The 25,284-nt window shown below is 39.5% G+C and overlaps 1 protein-coding gene across 1 annotated transcript; it reads right to left on the bottom strand.

Moving 5' to 3' along the window:
- Nucleotides 1-850: 850 nt before the first annotated feature.
- Nucleotides 851-23,325, bottom strand: pank4 (pantothenate kinase 4 (inactive)). Its single transcript, XM_084061421.1, has 19 exons — nucleotides 23,177-23,325; nucleotides 21,675-21,757; nucleotides 21,277-21,485; nucleotides 20,764-20,947; nucleotides 18,287-18,379; nucleotides 17,985-18,138; nucleotides 15,939-16,120; nucleotides 15,548-15,629; nucleotides 14,574-14,674; nucleotides 12,009-12,164; nucleotides 10,949-11,061; nucleotides 10,004-10,091; nucleotides 9,481-9,632; nucleotides 8,291-8,346; nucleotides 7,821-7,870; nucleotides 7,525-7,629; nucleotides 6,941-7,041; nucleotides 5,971-6,039; nucleotides 851-4,340 (listed from the first exon to the last, which is right to left on the bottom strand). Exons 1-19 carry the CDS (start codon nucleotides 23,298-23,300, stop codon nucleotides 4,097-4,099), a joined length of 2,346 nt encoding a protein of 781 aa, XP_083917547.1. The 5' UTR covers nucleotides 23,301-23,325; the 3' UTR covers nucleotides 851-4,096.
- Nucleotides 23,326-25,284: the final 1,959 nt, after the last annotated feature.

Here is a 25,284-nt window from a genome sequence, read left to right as displayed (position 1 = left end):
AAAACATACATTAATCACTTCAGTGCTATATAGACTTCGGCTGTTTGAAAAATTGATACTTTTACTTCTGAATGAGACTTCTGTGGAAGAGGGAAGATAGCACCTTTTGAAGTGACCCAGGGAATGCAGCAAAAACCTTCTGCTGCACTAGATCATTGGTTCTCAAAGTGGGGTCTGGAGACCCCCAGGGGTCCTGGGGGGGGGGGGGTTCCAGGGGGTCCCCAGCAAAAGTAGTTAATATAGCATCACAATGATTTTAACCACTTTATCCATTGCACACAAGCTTGTACATCTGTTATTTTTGAAAATGTTTGAAAAATCTCAAATGTTCGAAAATGTTTGAATAATTTTGAAATGTTTTAAACATAAATCTTCTTTTTTGACCGTCCCTGGCACAAAACGTTTTCAGATGGGGGTCCACGGCCAAATGTATATCAATTTGAGGGTCCTTGACAGTAAAGTTTGAGAACTACTGCTAAAAATGTTTAGCTTTCCTTTGACTGTCAAATTAGCCAATAGCTACAATATTAATCTATTTCCCTTAATCCAGCAAACTCCACCCATCTGGTAGGGTCAACTGATCAATTAACTCTCAATACTATTTAGACTACATCTGCTCACTACGCTATTGTTGAACTCATAAAAAGATCATAGAATACACACATCACTTGTCAGGGTGCTGGACTAGAATAGGATCATAAAGAAAGAAAAGAACGCACACTCACATGCTCTAATACATTTATTGAAAATGTTTCGAACCTAGGCTCTTTGTGAGGTCAAAAGAGTTTAACTTGCTGAAGAGTCTAGGCTTGAACTGTTGTCATTAAATGAATTGGAGTATGTGAGTGAGAAGGTTCTACTATTTTTTTATTAGCTCATTAGCTTACTTTGTGGAAACAGAAATGTAAATAAAATAAATAGAACACGAAAAGGGAATGCATTTTGAGAGATGTTAATTGAACAAAAACTAGTTTGTTTACACAGCATATCACTTACTTTAAACTTTTCCTGACATGACAAATTACTGCTATTGCTACTCAAATGTCAACAAAAGGTTAATACAGCGGTTTACTATGCTAGAGTAATTAATGTTATGGCAGTATTTGTAGTCACCACCACTGTCGATTTCCCAAGGCCTGGAACAAAACAGGACTTTATGGGGGTTTCCTACGACTTAGGAAGATCAATTACAAAGTCAAAATTCTGTATAAAGGAGGCTAATCCTATTGCAGCAGTTAAAATGAGGTTATTGAAACAGTCTCTGTGTGTGTTGCCATGTTAAGTGCATACATAATCTCATCAACATGTGAAAAAACATCATGCTACATGGTTATGTTTACATTGGACATAATAAAGCCCAAACATAGATGGGTGGGTTGTTCCGTTACTATGCTATTTTGTGTATAGTTTCCTATGACTACAAAAGATGGGTAAGAAAAAGATTTAACATCTTGGCATTTTAAATACCCGAATAACAGCATTTTTCCTATGAGCAAAAACCTGGCCATCTTGTGCTCGGGTCAGGGAAAAGAGAATTATGCAAATAGCAGTTGACCCCGATCTTTTCAGTAGTGATGATTTCAGAGAAAAACAGACTCCAAAAAGACAATTTTAAATAAAAACACAGATTAAAAGTAGCAGACTTTTCCGACAGATTATCGTCACACATAGAAGGCACCAAACACAATGGCAGCGGAGCTAGTGAGGGATGAGTAGTAGCAGCAGGGTTTTTGGAAGACCCCCTGCCAGGCACCTTCATACATTATAAGCTTGCAGCTACCTGGCAAGTGCGCACAGCGGGCTTCCACTACCACATACTGAGTTGTCTTAGCTTCAGGGCAGTTTAAAAGCTTTGAATATGGGTGCATAACTGCATGTGGCACTTCACAGCTCTCCCAACTCCCTTGCCGCTGTTGCAAAGCTGAAGAAACATATACACACACCAACTGAAATGAATAAAATATAAGTGTTCACCTTTTAATTAAAACTGATTGTCTGGAGAATATAATACACAAAGTTGTGCTTTGTCAGCATATATGAAGTAATGCAAATGAATTATATACACACCAGTAGTACTATATATATCACATGTATGTACAAAATAAATGACAACGCAATTATCGCAAAAGTGAGTCCACTTGACACACAAATATAGCTTTGGGAATCATTTTGACAGCAAGGCAGGACAAAATCTGATCAATCAGCTTGAAGTGAACATGTGAAATCACAAACACATTAGTGAGTCACTTTCCAATCTCACAGTGTAGCTTTTGTACTAAATGAAGTGGTGAGGAGTTATTGCATTTAAACAAATGTATCTTTAATCTACTGTATGTAGGAGTATTTATTTCAACATGCCAATATCACCTTGACAGTAATTTATCTGTGCCACTTAGTGCCTTAAGCCCAGCAGGCTATGTAGTCCATTGGTTCAATAACAAAACAACAAATCTAACTTTTTCATGGTGATTTGATGACAGAATAACTGCAACAAAATCATTTAAACCTGAAATATGCAGTGTTGACTCTGACATCAGGCACCTTCAGGAAAAACAAAAAAAAATTACTTCACAGTTGAATACTGCCACCTTGTGGAATAACAAAGCCAAATCAGCCCTAACAATCCCCTGTAAGATAAAGTGCTGTTACTCACATCTGTATCAACATTACCAGCTACTTAAAGTGCTGTCGAAAAACTAAACCCCAAGAAATCCTGTCTTTGTTATTTTTCAACCTTTTGGTTTAATGAAAGCCTAATATAATATGGAAGCCCAATCCACCATTTAATAATACTACTGACCAAGATTTTCTAATTATTTTCTTAAGCAATTACTGCTTTACCTGAAGGTAGAGAGAACAAGATGTGCAACACATGACTCCAGGGTGAATTGAACCACACATAAGTTGCGACCACATGATATAAAATATTTACCGTATATCTTTTTCATAACCACTTAAGTCATTATTTAGAAAAGAAAACGGCGAAAATAGCCAATCTACAAGCTCTGGAAATCTCTCTGGTTCACGCTGTACGATGAAGTTCAGCCCAAGCGCCGTTTCTCAGTGAAGTCTCTAAGAGCCCCAGGGTAAAATCAAGGGATCTACGGGCAACTCTGGTCTCGGTCAATGGCAAAATGCCTGAGTCAACCATCAGAAAGAGACTTCTACACACATTTGATCTACATGGGAGGTCAGGAAGGAAACTCTGCTCTTAAAGAAGAATATGGCCGAAGTTTGCCAGACAACACATGATTTAGCATTCCTCCGAGTTTTCATGGGGTGACTTAATTTCTCACAACACTGTAGGTAATAGTAATATACATTATAATACTTAACTATTTGATAACCTCAATTCAACCGTTGGCAGTAATTGGATGAAAAAGGAAATAAATTGATTCAGTAAAAATTACAGAAATTGCTTTAAGAAAAAAAAGAAATGCAACCTGCATCAGGAATTAAAAAGCAAGCTGGTTGCATTTGCAGTGAATGACACTTTGATCACCTCAGCCTCAAGGCACATTAGCCACACTTTTTCTCCTTCTTTTTTTTGCGAAATAAAAGCTTTACAACTGAAAGCTATAATTACCCCGGTGGTGTGCGCACAGACACACACAGGCCAAAGCATCTTCATTGTGCGAGCGTGGCATTGGTATGGTAACAAGCGGATGTGCGTTAGACTAAAAGCTCAAGATCATAACATTCCAGTCTATCAAAGTCTAATCTCTCAAGACAGATTCAAATACCAAATGGGTTACCAGATTGATCAAAGACAATTTCCCATCCAATGTCCTCACGTCATGGAATGAGGGCAGTGGGTAGCAGAGATGGTGGCAAACTACTTGCACAGCCGTTGAGCAGAGACATCAAAGAAATCAACCCCAATGTCCACTCAATAAAAAACAAAATAGAGCAAGAATGTAAAAGAAAAATCTCCCTGATCAGGATTACCTTTAAAACCTGTTTAATTATACACCATCAGTCATTCACCAAGTGGCAGTAATATCATCACCATCGTCAATCACATCCTGATAGCCGGTGCTCATCCTCGCTGTCAAGGTTCAGGCCTTCGTCCGAATGAACATTGACATTCATCGGCTCACAAGGCCGTTGGTGGCGCCACAGGGTGTTTGCCGGGCGGTACCTCATATTTGAAGACCACACTGAACAGCTTGCCACCCAGCCGGTCAGCCAGCCAAGAATTCTTGAGGACGGCGATTTTGAGGCTCTCACAGCTGAGCATGGCGTAGTAGTTGGTATGTATGGCCCGGCCCATGCCCTCGATGACCACCAGGTCGGTCTTCCGCTCCCGCACCACCTGTGCCAGCACCTTGTCCAAACGGCTGAGGGGGTGGGGTGGGGTTTGGGTAGTGTAGGAAAGGGACAGAGAATGGAACATCTTTAGATTCTCACAGGAATTTAAGTGCACCTTTTACAGCAGTGGTTCTAAAACGTTTTCATGTCAAAGAAAATTATATGTATTTGGCTGCAGACCCGCCCATCTAAAAAATATTCTACAAGCTCATAGTGCGGCACCGAGTGCTGCGCTATGAGCTTGTAATGTACATCTGCTATTTTTGAATAGACAAAGTATAAAATATGGTTAAAGTGGTTAAAATGATTGTGACGCTATATTCATTTTTAACATAATTCAAAATAATTCGCCATCAGGTAGAAACCTTGCATGACCAAAACCGTTACGTTTCAGGAGATGGGAAAAAAACATGGATCCAATGTAGTTATTTAGTCACAAGCTCTTGTGATGAGACATGTTGTGAGCTTGTAAAATCGTCTATTTTCTCTACTTTTGTGTGACACACTTGTATGACAAAGTAGGGCATTGACAAAAAAAACATAAAACATTGAAATATGGAGACAAAAGGTTTCTGCCTGACAGCAACAATATTAAACCATTCAATCCGGGTCCTAAAGGTAGGGTAAGTGATTTGCTTTGGTTAAAATAAGTGTTAAATAGCTCTATATTCTGATAGTACTCATTGCTATAGAGTGTTTGTTCAGTATTAGGAGTCTCCTTGTCTCTCCAGCTCTTTATTAAATAGAAAATGCATTTTCATTTCAGTTTCAGTTTCATTTCCAATTTTATCCAACCAGGACAGATACCTCAATCCGGATATAGATTAAACAAGTGAAATTGGAAGTGATGACACTAAGAAATGAGCTGACAAAATTGGAACTGGAACACTATACAAATTAAGCTTAAAAATGGGTACTTTCTCCTGATTGGCTGAGATTTTGACACCTACCGAAAAATGTATTTTCTGTTTATTAAAGAGCTGTAGAGACATGGAGACTCTTGTTACTGAACAAACACTTTATAGCAATGATTACTATCAGAATATAGTATTTTAACCTTTTAACAAAATACTTTTTGTTTTAACCAAAAAATATCACTTACCCTACCTTTAAGTCATTTTAGATTTTTAGCTATAACCATTATTTTATTCTTTGGGCTATTCAAAAATAGCAGATCTACGAGCTTGTAGATCTGCAATAAAATAAAATAAAATCGTTAACATTTTAGCAAATCTTTGAATATATGTTTTTTAAAGATTTTGTAACTCAAATCTTTGCTTCTAGGGATTATACAAATGTCTTCTAAATCCTAACAGTTGTTGAAACACTTACGTTGCTATAATATCAGTGGTTCTCAAACTTTTTCATGTCAAGGACCCCCAAAAGTATATGCATTTGGCCGCGGACCCCCATCTCAAAATATTTAGTTCCAGGGATCCCCAGAAGCAAAGATTTGAGTTACAAATGTTGGCTAAAAATATATATATATAAAGATTTGCAATTCAAAAATTGAAAATCTACAAGCTCGTATGAGCTTGTATATCTGCTATTTTTGAATAGTCCAAAGTACAAAATAATGGTTTTAAGTTTTAAAATCTAAAATGACACATGCGTTCCCGGTCTTAATGGGTTAAACATGACTGGTGTTGTGTGACTAACCTCAAATCCAGGCACGGAGAGCTGGAGCCACTCTGCACTAATGTCAGCCTGTCCTCCTTCAACCCCGACCTGCACAACAATAACATCAACACATTTACACTTTCACCAAGGCCTCTGTGACCCGGAGGGAATTCCAATGAGCAAAGGAGGCAGGGGGCGGCAGTGGCTCAGGAGGGGAAAAGGTCTATAGGATGCCACAGTTAACTGAACTAATCCATTTCATCAATATAAAAAATTATAAAACAAATCAATCACTCTTTTGGGCAGGTCATTTACAACAACTTTAAAAACATTTCACAAAACAGTGAAAATAACAGATCTACAAGCCCACGTCTCGCATCGCGATGCGTTGTGAGCTTGTAGATTGGCTATTTTCACTATTTCTTTGTGTGACACTGTTGTGCGCCTAAGTATAAAATAAAGCTTAAGTCGTAACAATCAAACAAAATGGTGCTTCTCAATTATTCCATTAATTTAAAAAGTACTCGATAGAATAATCACTAAGGAAATGGTCGATAGTAAAAGCCATAGAACGGTCGCCAGGGTATCGAAAGGGTCCCGGTTTGATGGCAGCTTCTATGCATATTCTATGCAAATGTGCTTGGCCAATTAAATTGTCAATTTCCTACTGTCTATCACTTTGACACTTTGACGAGACACGTAGATTCACGATTGACACATTTGCGGTTTGTAGTGCTCAAACCTGTGACATTTATGCAAATGTGTCGTTTCTCTAGCCACATGGCCACCCAACCATTAATGCACAACCGTGCATCGTTATTGGGAATCGGAAAGCTGTTGAGCTGTGTAATTAGACTCTCATAAAACCAGAAACAATCTGTATCGTAGCAGAATGTATTGAAGAGGAGACAGTGCCATTCCATTATTGCTTATCTTAAATGCCTAGTCTGTATCACAGTTAGACAATTAAACTTTGCATTTGTTTTTTAAAAGCATTCCCAATACTCACTGAATCACAGGATCCATTTCAGCTATTCGTTCTGTCAATATCTGCAGCTCACCATTTGTCACATCATTCAAAGCTGGACTCGAGTTGCTGGCCAGCACAACCTATGAAGAAAACCAAGAGATGGTGCATAAGCAATTAACCACATGAACCCTAGTGTCCCTATTCTGGGCATGTCATAATAGGCAAACATTTGGCGAACATTTTGTGAAACCAACTGATCTACAAGCTCTGCATCGTGTTGTGAGCTTGGAGCTCAGCTATTTTCAGAGAAGAGATTTGGTATGGAGGTGGGGGGGGGGGGGGGGGGGAGGTTTGCTGTACAGAGCCAACTCAGGTCCGTTTCACTAAGTCTAGAGCAACAAAGTATAATAGTGTTTAAGTGGTTACAACTACACAATTTACATTCTCACAGTTAATTTTACATTTTAGTGTGTAAAAATGTCGTTATTGATTCCTAATAGGTATTTTAGTCAAATCAGTCGTCAGTAGTAAATACAAAAAGTATATAGTCGCTTTTGGGCAGAAACCTTGTATCTCCATATTTCAACTTTTTCACACATTTTATATTAGGGATGGTTCCTTACCTCTGTTCCACGACAAAGCAGCTCTCTGACAAAGGGCATCACCCCTAGAATAATGTCCATTCCACTATTATCTACGAAAAACAAGGCACACTTGTGAGGAGGACCCTGTAAGAAAAAAACAGGATGGACTATGTTCAAATGCTGTGACAATTACATTTTGCATTCCAGCAAGACCGACATTACAAGTATGTGAAAAAGCCTCAGCACTTTTTCTCTGTGTGCTAAATGAACACGATACATTCTGAACACATACATTTTTACTTGGAGAAATAGACAAAGGTGAGCAAAAGTCAGACCTTCAGCCTTTCGATCCACTGGTCATAGCCATCAACAAGCCACGGCCGCTCTGAGGAAACACGCATGTAGAGATATGCTAAATCAATAGGCCAGTGCGATTAATGTAATATATTGTATAAAAACCTTTGGATATTACTAACTTTTTTCAACCACATATTGATCCTCACTAATGCACAACTATAGGTTGATACCATTCCTGTCTCAGAAAATGGTCTGCATTTCTATAGTGTCTTTATCCAAAGCGCTTGTCATCCACCATGTACAATGTGCATTACATGCACTCATATTCACATACTGACAGTGGAGGCAACCACGCAAGGCACCAGCCTACTCGGGGCAGTTAGGGGCTATAGTGAGCATTAGTGAAGACCAACCAATAAATGAAGAAAAAGGAGATGTGTTTAAACAGTATCAGTCCATATACATACTGTATAACAAATGGAGATGAAAAGAAGAGTAGTTTCCATACCTTCCAGTTGCCGTTTGGCCTCCTCAAAGCCAAACTCGGGATCAGATTCTAGAACACTGCGTAAACGAACAACAGTAAATAGATTTGTGAGTGTACGTGTCCATCAGTCAATTTGGGAATTTAAACAGCTTTGTACATAAAGTGAAAAAAAAAAAACAGAAAAACAAAAACAAATTATACAGCCTTGTTATACAGACTTCATCTTTGTACTTAAATATGTTTTAATATGCAACATAATTTTATGTGATAAAATGATAAATAAATGATAAAAGAAGATTGCATTTTATATAATGAGGTGACAGTTATTTGGAAACACTCAATTTAAGTGACATTAAACTTGCTGTGAAATAAAAAATCAGCTACCAGGTAATCATGCACTAATCCTTGGTTTTGGGTATTACATTTGGCTATTCTATCAGCTGTCCTGGACAATAAGTAATCAACATTTAGAGCAATGGTTCTAAATGTGGGGTTTGAGGAACCCCAAGTCCTTGGTTGGTTGGTTCCGGGGGTCCCCAGCTAAATGATTGATAGTTAGGAACCAAATGGACCTTTACGGTCTGTAACTCTCAAGAGTTTAGTTGACACTGAGGATTGTACATTGTAGAATGGGGTTCCAGGACCCAGAGATTAACAAAATAAAATCAAATGGGGGTCTGTGGCTTAATGCATATCAAACTGGGGTTCTTGAATTAAAAAGGTTGAGATTCACTTATTTAGAGGTCCAGTTATGGCTTGCAAACATGGCAGGTGGATTGATTTAAACTACTGAAGCCTGTAGTTTAACCCATTAGATTAAGACCAGGAAAGCGTCGGTCATATTAACCACTATTTTATACTTTGGCTATTCAAAAATAGCAGATCTACAAGCTCATAGCACAGCACTTGGTGCCACGCTATGAGCTCGTAGATCTATGTTTTTAAAATCATATTTTTTAAAGCGAACATTTGTAACTCAAATGTTTTGCTTTTGGGGGTAGCTGGAACTAAATATTTTGAGATGGGGGTCCGTGGCCAAATACATATCATTTTGGGGGTTCATGACATGAAAAGTTTGAAAACCACTGATATTAGAGCAACTTAAGGGTTTCAGAAAACTGTTAGAATTTAGAAGACATTTGTAGGGTCGGCCTCAGGTCATAATAGGTTAAGAAAAAACAACAAAAACTGAAACCATGACATTTACTCACTCAGACACAGCCTTGGCCCCCCAGTCAAAGACGTTCCCAGCCAGGACACCCCTGGCCAGGGCAAACTGCCTCTCCTCCCAGCTCAGTAGCTCCAGGGCTTTTACAACAGTCTGGTAGTACTTGAGAGCCATGTCATTCTCCTTCTGTTTGATCTGGAACAAACAGTATGAGATGCAGCTTCTATTTCCCACTGAAAAAAAACTATTTGTTACTTGGGTTTAAAATGATGAACCAAATACCACCACAATGACTGAGACCAACATTAAAAGTTAAAGACTACTTGTCATCAATTAATTTCCCTTTGACTTACTACACCAGATTTGAGGTAAAAAAAAAAAGGTTAAAAAAAACTGCCACTTGTAAATCATTTGTTAGACAATTGAACTGTCAGTGGCAACCCGACATAAGAGCAGTAGTAGTACAAGAAACAGATGAACTACAAAGAGCAGTGGAAACATGGAAAAACAGAGAGGGAGAGAGGAAGAGAGCATGAGTGAGAGAGATCGATAGATTTCACTCAGACCTTAGAGTATGGATCAGGAAAGTTGAACTCGTTTAAACAGTGTTCCCTCGTGTCTAACAGACTTCTGACAGTGAGGGATCCATAAGCACTAGGTGAGAAGAGAAGCACTCTACATTAGCAAGAGAGAAATATACACACAACACACAACAGAACTGGGATGGCAGGAAGGCATCTCTGCTGTTGGAGTTTGGGTGGTTTTCAGGTTTTGGGCTGAGTGAGTGTCATGACCTATAAAAAGCAAGCACTTTTCATGATTCTAAAAACGACTGACTGATTGTCAGTCTCCTGTAAATTCCTAATCAGTTTGACACTTAGGGAGACTATTTTCTCTGAATCATACACCGTTATATCTTGACCTGCTTTAACCGTTATCTTACCTTTACCTTTTGACTGGTGCAGTGTCCTGATAAAAGCAGTGACCATGGCATCACAAATATATAAGTACGCTTAGGTAGATCAGAGTGGCTCAGTACATGTAGCAGTCAAACAAATAAAGCTTAAGCAGGTCAAGCCATAACAAATACATGATTGGACATTATTGTTTAATACTACCATTTTCCAAATGTTATGCTTTATGCCTTTCCAAATGTAATGTGCCCAATGCACAGAGCTCTGGTTGAAGAGGAAAGCAAAACATTTCTAAAACAAAATATACAGGACTTTAGTTGGACTCCCCAACACAGCCAAATGGTAAGAGCTTTGTGAGCAATGAAATGAAGAAAGCCCTGGTCCAACGAATAGTATGTCTACACAATGGTACATACAAATATATATAATTAAATGGTACAGTAGAACAGTTGATATATTAAAAATGCTTCTGTGCATTTTTGTGGCATTTAAAAGTATACAAGAAGTTACTGCTCTTTATATTTTTGTAGCAGTGTAAGCAAAAAGCAATCATCTGTGGGACATTTGACACATGCACAAACGAGAGAGAACCCTTACAATGGCTGATGGCGGAGGGTCTGCAGCTTGTGTCTGTATTTCTGACGGAACTTCTCAGCTCGCTCAGTAGCCTCAGGGATGTCCGGTTGGCTGGCCACAGCTCTCTTCACCACCTGTTCAAAGACACAAAGCTTTAATTCATCAGCCATGCTGGGAGGTAAAGGACAGTGTCTCTCTCACACACACACACACACACACACACACACACACACACACACACACACACACACACACACACACACACACACACACACACACACACACACACACACACACACACACACAGCGGACGTAAGGCTGTGTTTTAGTGTCTGTGGTCGACAAAAGGCCCATAGTTTTTGCGGCGTCTCGGAAAATCTCTAAAACGGTGTTCACAAATATGCAGGAATTTGCTTGAATACTTCATTAGTCAGGTATGTAAACAGCACGAGGTACAGTCAGAAATTTGGATTAAAAGGATAACACAAAAAGGTCCTGGTTAATATAATTTATTGATGCGAGAATTGGAAGTCAACTATAGCCACATGATGGTGAATTCTGCCAATAGCTAATACTCAGGCCGCCATTTTGGCAAGTTAGCAACAATCCTTTTCAGAACCAATTCAACTAAAACCCTAGTTTTGGGGAAAATAAATCACACCCAGTGTGAGTAAGCAGTCCCTACTCCGTTTGATCTGTCTGAGTGTGTGCTGGTATGCAGGCGGTAGTACTCTATTTGATGTGTGGGCGCAGGCACCGTCTCCTGTTTGTGAATGTAAGTTGCATCTTTGTGTTGCAATCAGCTGCAGCCGTTTATGCCGTGCTTATACATCTCTCTCTACTTCGTCCTCAGACAAGCCCTCCATCGTACATAATGTACATACATACAGACGGACAAACACACACGTCAAATGTAGAGCGGCTGGCACAGCTAAAACTAAGGGGTGTAAAGGGGCTAGACACTCCCTGAGAATGACGTAAGAGAAAACTGACCGCCGTTTGAACATAGTCAATTTTGGCAGTAGTACAGAGAATAAGAGCAGCACAGACACTGACAAAACAACCACTATCATCATCTCACCCCGTCTAGGGCTTCCTCGAAGCAGAAGAGCCAGTATTCTCGGGCGAGGGCGTCTTCGGTGAGGTCCACTGTGTCTGGGATGTATGAGGACGGGTCTTGGAGCAGAGGCAGGTTCACAAGCTTCCTCTCTAGACGATCCATCTCCAACATGTCAAACTAGAGGCAAAGATGAGATGACACAAGATGAAGCCTTGCTCACATTCTCTCAGACAGACATAATATACGTACTATAGATGCCACATTAGCCAGCCACCCGATTGACTTTGTGTTTATCAACTTCAGGTACATTTAATTCGTTTTTAAAGCCGACTTGCTAGTTTACTTTTTATTTTGTGAAAATGCTTAAGCTTGTGTTTAGTTTTTATAAGTGATTTCATATTTTGGGGTATTTTTCAGTGGTGAGATTGTGGTGAGAGTGTATTGTAATAAGTATTGTGTAATAATAAAATGTACCATTTAAAAAAAGGCTCCACTATTAAAACTGGCAGTTCATAAAACTATCAACTGATGCACAAACTTGCAACAGACACCCTCCTCCAGGCGACACAACCGAGGCTGATCAGACCCCGGACTGTGTCCAAGTGGTATGATACTGCCCCTACTGTCTCTTGGGGGCTTAGGGTGGCTGGTGAGATGTTAGCAGCAGGTGTTAGGACTTGGGAACACTAGAACGTTCTAGGCACTGAGGGTTGCCTCCGGGCAGTTAAACAAATGGAAGATAGATTTCATATACAACCAAAATACTAGGCTTATATATATATATTGAGTAAATTGACAAAACTAAGGACATTTTCTCTATGATTTTAGTTAAGTTTTGTAAGCACAAAATACAGTTTCAGTTAGCTATAGTTTTTTGTAACTCGACCATAGACCAAATCTTGATGACATGACATCACCGCAATCAAAAATGTATTTCTGGGTAGATAACACCTGCATCGTCGCATTGGAACAGTATTATTCATTAAATATTCTACCCTGAAATACCAGTTTGTTCACAAACATTGCGATCTGTTCTATAATAACCTTGCGTCACAGGCATATTGGCACGGGCAATTTGCCACAACTCCACTGCAAGAAATATGTCTGAGTTGTATATAATACAAGTAAGATAAGGTGTTTGGTATGAAAATCTAAATCTTTGTCTAGCGCATTGTGGAACGGGGATCGACTCCCGTGCCCTGGCTGATACACACAATAAGCCTTTCTGATTTCTGATTTAAACAACTATCCTCCTATATCATAACATATCATTGACATTTGTAACAAACCAAACCACTTGAAAATAGATTGAGAATTCAGTGAGTCCTCCTGCTTCAATAGACATACATAGTATGATTTCGGAGCCACGTTGACGCATCACTCCACTGATGCATGTATCTGCGTGTACATCTATGCTCTCAGATGCATGATCAAACGCCCCCCTTCTCAAGTCCTACTCAAGTTAACCACTTAAACCCTATACTTCATTGCATGATGGTGTTGCATGGACAAAACAGCCCATCTACTGTACAAGCTGGTAGATTTGCTTTATTTGCTATTTTTGCCTGCCAAAAATAGGGATGCCAGGTTGAAAGTGGTTAAATCATAATAGCAATCATTAGAAAAGTTAACATGACCAGAGAGAAGTGCATAAATGACTGCATAAAGGAAAACGCAGTCATTGAATGTCTCACACACACGCACACACACTTTAATAGCCTGAATCCTCACATTATAATATTAATAAGATTTCAACAAAACAATTCAAAACACCAGGTAAAATCAAGCGATCACTACAGCCTCTGCAGTTAGCAGCTGAGACAAATTACAAAGCAAGTATAGAACAAAACAATGACAAAACAATTGAACCGTGACTTCATTTTGTGAATAAATCAGACAGTTCCTAACATGACCGAATATTATGCTAGTCAAGACTGCACAGCTAGAAAGCAATGCACTGCGCATCTCATCAAACCAGCGCACACACATAAAGCATGAGGAAGTACTTACAGGGAACTGAAGGAAAAGCTTAGGTATGAAGAGGTGTGGAGGAGAGGAAATGAAAAAAGGACTGTCAGATATGAAAGAAAGACAAATGATTTCAAGAGGGGACTGTGGATTTGAAACTTCAATGGGGACATTTCCACAAGCGTGGTTAAAATTACAGCTCTCTAAAAACTGAGGTTGAGGTCAAGAGTCACGACAATGATGAAAAAATATTGTTTTAATCTATAAATATCACTATGACCGAATCATGTTATGAGTGTGTAGGGCTGCAACTATCGATTATTTTCTTTTTTCAATTATTATATCGATAACATTTTCGAGTTTTAAAAAAAATATATAATTTAAATACATACACATGCTGTTAATTATAATCTTAGACACCTAATAATCTTAGACACCTACTCTATTTTCTTCAATTCATCAAAGCATTCACTTCATTTTGGATTCTTCACTCACCATGAAGGAATATGTCACAAACACTCTCCACAAATTCAAGGCTTCATAGGATAAGTAAGAAAGAAGAAGAAAAAGAACATTTTGGGGCAAAGTATTCCTTTAAACAGTGGTCAGTGCACTCACCGTTCCGCTGCGTGCGCGTTGCATGGGATTCATGTCAGGAGAGACGCTCATGAGGCCAGAACTGCCAGCATAGTTCTCCCCCCAACTGTACTGGTTGGGATCTAAATAAAGACAAGGGACAGTTATGGCTTTTACATCTCTTTAAAAATATATATATGTTTACGTTTATCAAAGTCGCTCAGAGTTGAGGTTTTGGATTTTGTTCAGTTTTTGTTACATTTTAGTGATGATTCGAGGATTTCTGATTAAATCTCTTAAATTTTTGTAATCATTAAGATCTCTGGATATTTCAGAATAGTTATTATCAAGTGAATCTCAGATACTTTCGTGCTTTATGCTCTCTCGTAGTACAACATCCAACAATATTTTCTTTCAAAATGGTCCTGTTCCCAAAACAATTAAAAAGTTATTTTAATATCAAGGACTGAAATAAGTACAAAGGAGCCCTAATGATCATTAGAGGATGGATTGAGGATAGGCCATACTTTCACCCCTTAAAGCCCGAGACGTTATGCATACTTGATCTCGGGAAATTGAAAGTTGATTTATTTTTGTAAAACCACAAGTTTCCCAACCGTTTTCCGGTTTCGCTGTAAGTGAGGGAGAGGTTTGCATGGTGTGGGTAAGAACTGAGGTGGAACAGATGAAGGGTAGAGAAATAGGAACGAGTTAGAAAATCTCTCTGTTAATACAGTTTCAGGCTTGTTATATATATATTCCAAAAATGAAATTAGAAAAAAGTATTTGAATCGGCTAAGCATGTGACAATTTCTCTCAGTAAAATTAAATTAAATTGTTATAAAAACAAATGTCAATTTCCACCAACACATTTTACATTGATGTCATGAAATCGATGGGGCAATAACAATGCAGTTGTCAAACTTTTGAAGCATAATTTTCAAAAACATGTTTGGCATTAACGCCACTAAATCATGTTGGAGGAAATTGTGTTCTGTGAGGGTTTTTCCCCTTACTGTCTTCCTCGGCTCCTTTAAGAAAAGCTCCAATGGCACCGAGATAGCCTTCATGTCTCAGGAACAGAGCTTGAACTTCACCCTACAACACAAAAATGTGAAATAACAATAAGCAATAAAACTGTAATAAAACTAAGCTGATAACAGGCCTAAACTGGACTAACAAAGTTGTTCACATTGGCAAAACAAGAGAATTGGAGACTACATTATCGCCTATACTTTAATAGTTTGGGGGATTTTAAAAAGGTTTGTCTTTGAATGTTTATTAAATTAAACCCACGAATTATAAACTATTGTTCTTTGTGTTTTAGAGGGGGGTTTGTTAAAGCACTTAGGGAAAATACAGAGCAGTTGTCTTTTGCAGTGCTGCAAGCAGAAGAGGAGTCCTTGCCTTGGTGAAGAAGTTGATACTGTAAGTAATAGTGTGCATTGTGACAGGATGACCTCTAATGAAGAAGCCTCCAAAGTAGACTCTGGAGAGGTTGTGGAGCTTGGCGTACAGGCAGGCCAGCTGCCCAATGTCATTACTGATCATGTGGAGTAAGCTCTTGGCCATATCTTCTTTGGAGAATTCTACGGATCGATATTAGACATACATAACACAACATATTAAAATAAATAGCCAAAAAGTATTATTAACACATTGTGTGCCAGAGGTTTATTAAAATAGGGTACATCCAGTGCCAGCATATCTTCCATCCACTTACGCTGATATATTTCGTGCTGTAGAAGCCCCGATGCGGACGTGCATGTAAACAAGGCCTGCGTGCGAGACGGCGGAGGGTCCCGACTAACGCCTGGAACAATAATATTTCTAACGCGATCCTCCATTGCATTTGCAGAGTGATCGCCGATAGAAAACGGCTCACTTCCACCACGTTAAAAAGAAATAGGAGATATTAAGCTTTTAGTCAAGGAGTTAACATTGGAGCGGACGAACGGAAGCATTTTTGACATGGATCCACATCCGGCCTCTCCTTCTTAGAGACTCCTTGGATGATCCCAAAGTCCCGTTAGAGCGCCCCACGTGGGAAAAATATTTTTTTTTAAAAATGACGTAACGCATAGCTTCTCAAAAACGGTCCGGACCGTTTTTGGCACACAATGTGTTAAAAGGGAAACTCCAGACAGAGACTGAGAGACGCCTGTGGAGTACTTTCATTCTCCTGTGATTGCACAGGTGGTAATTGATCAGAAACACTAACTGAATTAGGAGAGAGCCGCTTTGAATGTACAAAACAGGTACTTAACCCATTTTGGGCGGGAACCCCTATTTGTAACTATACCTTTGAGGACGGGAACCCCTTTTGGGGTTCTTGTTCCTATGTACAGTATATAGCAACATACATTTGTTGTACATTTTTTATGAATACTTGAAGTTTTTCTGAAAAAAAGGTCAGGTCAGGATTAGGTCAGGATTTAGAAGGCGTTTTTACAATCGGCCTCAGGTCTAAATGGGTTAAAGGACAAGTCCGGACTAAAACGATTATATGGCCTTTTTTCCTACTTCTATTGATCCCAAATGACTGGCCATGGGGTCTATTTGCAGAATTGCCCCTGTCGTCCAGTTTCCCCAGCAGACATAGAGTGGAGCCCATAAGAATATAGCTACTTAAGCGATTTGTTGGGGTGAATTTTTTTTTTCCCCTTATGAATCTGTTATTAGTTGTTATTACACACACATCCGTGCCTTGGTTGTCCCACACGAGCCGCCAGTCTCGTAAATCACAGCGCGTCTCTTGCGGGCCATGGGGCAAATAGACCCAATTGCCAGTCATTTGCGATCAATATAAGTCGGAAAAAAAGGCTATGTGTTATTTTAGTCCGGACTTGTCCTTTAACAGGGTAGGAGAGCATTTTATTTAATTTAATTTACGTTGTATTATGTACTTGTACTTTACCAGAAGGATAAACGTTAAAAGTTCATGTGAGTTTTTAAATCATTTCACATACATACTTATCAGACCTACTGGTTCACCCACTAAATCACAAATGGTTCAATGGCAGAGGGCGAGTGTCTATCTTGGCTCAATGCCATGTCCACATTTCTCAACAGTAACACAACTAGGCTGCACTATAAGGCCTAAGGTCAGCTTAGCCACCAGTTATTCCTTTCCATGAATGGGAATTGCAAGTATGCGTTATCACGAGTCGAGATGCAATCTGCCATCCCTGAGAGTTGGTCCTATTTGCACACTCTTTGAGTTACAAATGTACATCGGAGGGGGGGGGGGGGGGGGGGGGGGGGGCAAGTATAGACCCCTGGGGGACCCCGGTCAACAAACGACAGTACATAGGATTTAAGTGGTTAACACTGAAGATTTTTTCTGTGCATGCTAAAGAACATCAACAAAATGTTTAGCCTGTAAATGTGATCGACAGAATGTAAATTAATGCGGTGACTTTTTTGCCAGTCAAATAAGTATCCTTGCATCACCTGTGTCAGCAGTAGCAGACTTCCCAAAGCTGCTAGCAATAAGATCTCCAGTCAAGCCCAAGCATCCATACGATCCTCCGTAGATATCTTTGACAAGCATGTCAACACTTGTGTGCTGCCCTTTCGAGGCCAACTGTAGTAACTCATCAAATCTCTGAAAGACAACAAAAGTTCAAAGTTCAATTGGCTTGTCCTGAAAAGATTTCACACTTTGCACCATTTTCCATGTTTTTTAATGCGTGAGGGGGGGGGGCACAATCTAACACCGAGCATACAGTTAATGGTTAAGACTAGAGAGGTACCTTTGTCTTGGTGAGCAATGCTCCAAGGCCCCAGAATGTTCCTCCGCCTATTGAACTCCCTCCAATACGCTCAAATTTGTCCTCTGATTCAACCTACAGTATTTAAAGGAAGAAGAAATTGAAATGATATGAACCTCAATTAATGACAAAAGAACTTTTCATGTAGATTGCATGAACCCAAGTCAACCAACAACAAATCAAGTGGACCTCTAAATAAGAGTGCCAAGAAAACAATGAATTGCTACTAAGTAACTAGGACAGCAGGCAGACATAGCAACTTGTCTAAATAATGTGCTATATAATAAAATATTTAACATCTGGGGACAAGCAAACATACATATATCTATCTAAATAGCATATTTGAACAAACAACCATCTGGTTAACATCACAGGCAACAAGTACTCACTACAGTGTCAGAATGTTCCCAGCAAAATAATTAGCATAACTTGCTGAAATGGCAATGGGATAGGCCTTTTCACATGCTCTCCTTGGCAGCAAAAGTTATGGTATTGCCTGATAAGGCACCGTTTTCATTAGTTTATTTTCTAACGATATAGTATTTTAAACTTGCACGAGAGGTTACTGTAAGCACGCGACGGAATCCCTTCATTTCATTCAGTGTGCATGCCTTTCTCTTTTCTCCCTCACCCCCGCTCCCTATAAACAGAGCTTTAACTTACATCACCTTTCTCAGAGCATTGTCAACATTGTTCTGAAGCATTTTGTCACTGAACAGTTTGTGGCTACAGTATACGGCAGCCTGACTGTCACACGCTCTCCCTCGTCTCGCTATTAAGCACCATATCAATCAAATTTTATTCCGCCAGTACATTCCGGGAAAATGACTAGGTAGCTTGTCGTAAACGCCAAAACTTACGCCACACAAGATCAGTGGCTGTTTTCACATGATGAATTTTTACAAAATTTCCACTATACTTCCTGTACTTTGGCTATGTGAAAACGGGGTTTAAATAAGGGGTGCTAGAGGGTGAGCAGTCTGAAGAGATTTGTTTTTAGACTGTGGCGGAAAATGCGGAGTGACACCTCACAAAGAGTCATTCACAATATTTTCTATTTTGGTGAATCTAGTTATAGTATTATCTTATCCATTGCATAGCTCTTCTGAAAGGGTTTCGACATATCATTTGTCACCATTAATGGTCATAAAAATGAAAAATCAATCTAACACTATGCTTAGCAATAGTCTCTGACAGGTTCTGACCTTTGTAGTACATATTTTTGTTTGTAATCTCAGTGGTCTCAGAAACCATAGCAGACTGTAGAACAATATTGTTGCTGGTCTGCTGTGTCACTCTAGAGAAGAACATCATCTAAATCTAGGCTGTAAATGTAATGTATTTTAGTTTTCTGTTGTGTGCTTTTAATTTAAAGGGTGATGAAACCCCAAGTTTGACTCCCTGCCTGCCCACTCCTCTAGTTATAAATACAATGAAATAGTGATTAGCGGAATACTGAAGTACCACACTACGTAACAACCGATGACATTCATCTCAGAAAAAAGAGATGTCTGATTAAGTACCTGAAACATAATTTGGCAGGTCAAAAGATGCACTTATTTGTGGAGGTAATGCCTAGTATGCCTATATTATTGTCTATATCGAAACGACATCTATATATCCGATATATCCAATTCAAAAAGCATATTTTTCTGTTTCTGACCCTTTAAGAGTCATCAGTCTACCTTTCTCAAACCAACACACCCCTACAGTAGTGACAGTACACACTTGAACACACACAAACAGTAAGCACCTTACCATAATCACTTAAACCCTCTAGAGTCTAGAGGGTTTAAGTGATTATAGTCTAGACTTAGTAAACTCGACCTAAGAGTAGGCTCTGTACTTCGACTGCATTTTTCCCCCCCGTCTACACCAAATCTCTACATCTACAGCCAGAAATGGCCAACAAACTTGCAGATCTGCTATTTGGACAAATGTTCCCCCCAGAATATGGATGCTGGGTTTTAACACATTGACTGCCATGGACGTAATATTACGTCATCTCAAATCCAACGCTTGACTGCCAATGATGTAATATTACGTCATCTGGTGTTTTTAGTGATTACGCTAGAGGGCGCTCTTCGCCAACCTATGAATGATGCCTTGACTTCGAGAGAAGGATACACCCGGGAATTACGTCATCTGAAGCATTTTCACCCCGTCCGGTACAATGTTATCATCATATTTATAAAAACAACATTTATCTCAGATTTCTTTTCCCAGATTGTTTTTTTGTTGAAAACTAGCTATATTCAACTGCTGATAAACTACAGAACGGACAATCACGGTTACAATGTTTTTTTTCCGGTGGAAAGAAGAGAGACTTGTTTTTCATAAAAAATACTCAAAATAAGGTAAAACCGCTGGCAGTGGCGGATGAATTAATGAATGAATACCTGCCAATGAATGTGTTAAGTGGTTAAAATAAAGTAAAACATTGGCTCAGATATCATTACCTTCACAATAGATACCCCTGAGCCGATGTTGACCAGTAGGTAAGGGAAGATGTCTGGGTGGGTGTTCTGGAAGCGGAACTCAGAGTCTGCATGCTTGGCATAGACAAAGGCCTCATGGGGGATGTTCCTCAGCACAAAGTTACAGCCCTTGATTAGGCATGTCATCTCATCCTCCTTGTCCACTCTGGCATAACTCAACACATTAAAGGACCATTTGCTCAACGTTTTTAGGATTGCACTACTTGTTTAATCCTATGGCTATATCGGCTGGAGACATGCATGATGTATACCTACCACTTTCACCATTTTACTAGCCAATTACATTTTTTAGAATATGACAGTTAAATTCTGGTTAGCTAGAGATTCCAGCCACCGCAAGATCAGAATTTGCCTGTTGGGTTGTGCTAATTACCAACCTTGTTAAAGCTTTTTCTCATGCATAGAATATAGAACAACAGATAGCATAGAGGCATTTTTTTTCGACTTTTAATCAAAGTTCACTGGGGCACTCACCTGAGTCCAAGTTTCTTCTCAATGAGGTCTTTGAACTTGTGTGCTCCTCCGCCTGTGGCTTTGATCACTTTGGTGTCCGTGTTGACCAAGTGGTCTCTGATGAAGTCCAAACATGTTTCAATGTAGGCATTTTCGAATTTGATAAAGTGCAGGCGAGCAGTGATCTCTTCCTGCACAGATATTTCGTAAACCTTGTCTTCTGCAGCCTCCTAGACGGAAAATGAAAGCACAAACACATGGCTGAGAGAGAGATTGCACAACGTTTACACCACAAGGAAGCAGGAATCAGTCTTTTGATAGTGTGAGTAATAGTAAAAAAAAAATACTCTCATGCTCAGCAAAAAAACATATGAAACAGTGGTTTTTAAAAGTCTATGTCACACAGACACATACAGTACCTTTGCAGAGTGGTCAAAGGACCGCACTTTTGCCACTTTGTGTTGAACAGTGGAGTAATAGGCGAGCTTTGTTAGGGATCCACCTGCATAAAGCAATGCAGCATTTATTGCAGCGATGACTGTAGTAACTACAACTAGATACAGTGGTTCTTAACCTTTTCAGGCAGTGACCCCCCAAAATGATCATATTTGAACTGGGGGACCCCCCACCCCCACACTGACAAGCACTTGGAATGTAGGAGTTGGGGCATTAAATGTTTTGATCCACATATAAATATTGTAAAAATAGAAGATCGACAAGCTCACTTGTAGATCGGCTATTTTCAAAATGCTTGCCTCTTTCTTATATTATTTGACAATTTGGCCAAAGTTTAACCAGTTTGTTTTAGTATAGTTTTGTATAGATTACTTTTGATGCAGTAATGGTGTATTTCTTTTCTTTCTTTTTGGTTAGGTATATAAAAGTCTTAAAAGTCCTTAAATTGTCACTTCACTGTCATCTGGGGGGACCCCCCCCCCAACATCATGTGGGGACCGACCCACAGGTTGAGAACCACTACAGCTAGAAAACAGGATCAGTCATTATAAGGTTCATTGAGAAATGGCGTAAATATCGCATAGGTAAGGTAGGCAACTGGTGGCTGCACTGTTTAGAGCAACTCTATGGTTGTGAGACTTCCCACATGCTAGTAAGGCTAGCTAAACGGCCATCGCACTTCTTTAAAGTTGATCGTGTGTAACGACTACAGCGACAGTCAGATCAACAGTGATGCACGTTTAGACCAACAGTCAAGGTGAACCGTGTTTGTGCCAGTTAATACGATCACTATAATCTCAAAGCTTTAAGTCTTGTTTATTTACACTTAAATAATGGCATGCTGTGTGTGTTGTCATTGTATCCAACCTGGAACCATGGACCTAGCCATGGATACACGACTGTCATGGATGAACTTCAACCTGGTGTTTGCGATTTCTCCATTTACATCAGCATAAACGTTCAGATTTCAAATATAAAGTGATTACCCCATGGCCACGGATGTTACAATTCTGTTCGGGCCCTCAGAAGTACCCGTATCTTCCGTATTGTTCAATAAAAAAAGCACTTTAATCCGATCGGTGGCCATGTTCGCATAGTTATTATGTATCCGAGTGCAATACACCTCCCAACCGATAGGGTCGCGTAGTTGAAAGCATATGGAGAAAATACGGAGAAATGGTCACCGATAGGATTAAAATGCTTTTTATTGAACAATACGGAAGATACAGGTACTTCTGAGGGCCCGTACATAATTTTAACATCCGTGGCCATGGGGTAAGGTTTATATCTGAAATCTGAACGTTTACGTAGATGTACGGGCCGTAAAAGGACAAAGTGCAAACACCAGGTTGAAGTTCATCCATGACTGTCATGATATGAATGTCATGTTTCAGGGCTAACACCATGGATGGTCCTGGACCAAAACATTGAACCGCGTTGTGTCGTGTGAAACGATACAACATACCTATGTCTATTGCGAAGCACTTTGCGTTCTCCAGGTTGCGGAATATCTCGTCCGGAGGCAGAGTGATGCTTTTGTCCATGCTGTGAGAACTACTGCTCCTGTCAACTCCGTCACGGTCCGCCATGGTCGACTCTGCTAAACACTGAAGCCCCCCGTGTAAATCACACAGTGTTGCCAGATTGTGTGCAACAAACAAGTAACCATGTCTATGAAAACAAGCCCAAAAGAAGCGACTAGGCCACATGAGCGCTGAATATTTGAAAATAGCCGATACAAGCTATCTGATATTTTCAAAGAAATCTTGAAAAATAGTGAAATGTTTTGAATATTAAAAAAAATACTTATGGGGGAGGGGGGGGGGGGGGGGGGGGGTTGGGGTCCTTGACAAGAAAATGTTTGAAACCCACTGTTTTTAACAACATTTAGGAAGAAAGCCCAAAATAAGAAACAATTAAGCCCACAAGAAGAAGCAACTAGGCCACATGAGCATTTTAAACCTATATGCATCGGCTATTTTCACTCTTGCAATAAAATATTTTTTTGAAACATTCTACACAACACAAATGCTCCTCTGGGCACAAAACATTTTCATGAAAAAATTTGAGAACCACTGGTTCAAATAATAATTAAAACATTTGGAAGCAACCTAAATAAGCAAGTAGACTTTATATAAAAAAAAGAAATCGCAACCACCTACTACCAACATTTACAAGCAATTTACCAAAGGCGCTTATAATCAGCGGACATGGCAACACTGCCCCCCGTGTCAATCACATCACAGTGACGACCTGACGTCACCATGTAGTACGTCCTCCTCATCGACCAATCACCGCCCACGTACAGCGGTGGGCGTTGTCTTTTAAACAGCATAGTCAAGACAAAAAAAGCAAGACTTACCATCTCCGATTTACTTCGAGTATCTGAGTGAGTGAAGTGGGCGGACGCCTTTTTAGGAAACCAGAAGCAGTTGGACTTTCGCGGGACTTAGAACCAGTAAACCCAATAGCACCCAGCCTTAGACGCCGCCGCCCACTTAGGAGACCATTTAGGATTTGTGTACCATTTCTCCTCTAGTGGCTCCAGTTGGAAAGGTGTATCTTCATAAATGAACCATATTTGAGCATACATAGGGAGATAGTTTGTAGTGTGTTTATGTTTGTTTCTTTTCAATTTGGGAACCCATCCGTTTTTTCCCCCTGAGTCTGTCTTGAGAGATTAGTTTCTTTTAGACCAGTGGTGGTTCTCAAACAACTTTAATTCTCTGGGAGTGCACAAATGGGACCCCCCCCTGGGAGTGCACAAATGGGACCCCCCCCCCCCCCCCCCACAAGGAACCCTGTGTGAGGATCCCTGGACAATGGACATACAAATTATACTAAGAAGATCCCCATAGACTATCCACAAGTTTCCTAGAGCATTGTGGGCATCACTTCCTGTTGATTTATATGCTGATACCTGATCAAATCGACAGGAAGTGATGCCCACAAATAAATAAAATGTGATTAATTTGTAGATAGGCCTACTGTAGATACACTGAGTGCTTGCCTATCAGCTTGGAAAAGAATGACAATACAAACAGCATTTTTGGTTGATTATTTATAAAAAAATAAAATAAAGAAATAATACAAGTGCCTCAATAGAGGCAGATACAGTTGATGACACATCACAACAACAACAACTTGGTGAACTTGGTCACTCACAAATATAATGGTAGAAGATACAATACACAGAGGAGCTGTCTTTACAAAAGACATGTTTTTTTCTTTCTCGAATGTCCATTTGTTAATGAACAAAGCGTGAAATTAATTTGATCTTATAATAGATCATTGTTAATCACGTGGTAATGACCAGAAGACCCAGTATGGGTTAATAATCCTCACAGAGGAAGAGTGGTTAGGACTGCATCATGGAAGATGCACGTGGAAATATAACTACACAGTAGCATAACAATTTAAGATTTAAGAAAGGAGTGGATATGATCATATTGATCTTTAAGATGTTTTAACAAATGTAGTTGTAGAATACAACACTTAATTGCTTAACCTTTTCATTAAGATAAATACAATTTAGAATTGTGCTGTTTTCATTGAAACATGTCTTCTTTAGTG

This window comes from Gymnoscopelus microlampas (genome assembly GCF_963454915.1).
Source record: "Gymnoscopelus microlampas genome assembly, chromosome: 7".
Classification (NCBI taxonomy): Eukaryota; Metazoa; Chordata; class Actinopteri; order Myctophiformes; family Myctophidae; genus Gymnoscopelus; species Gymnoscopelus microlampas.
Note: the sequence above shows the minus strand (reverse complement) of the source record. Positions and strands in the feature narration are given on the sequence as shown.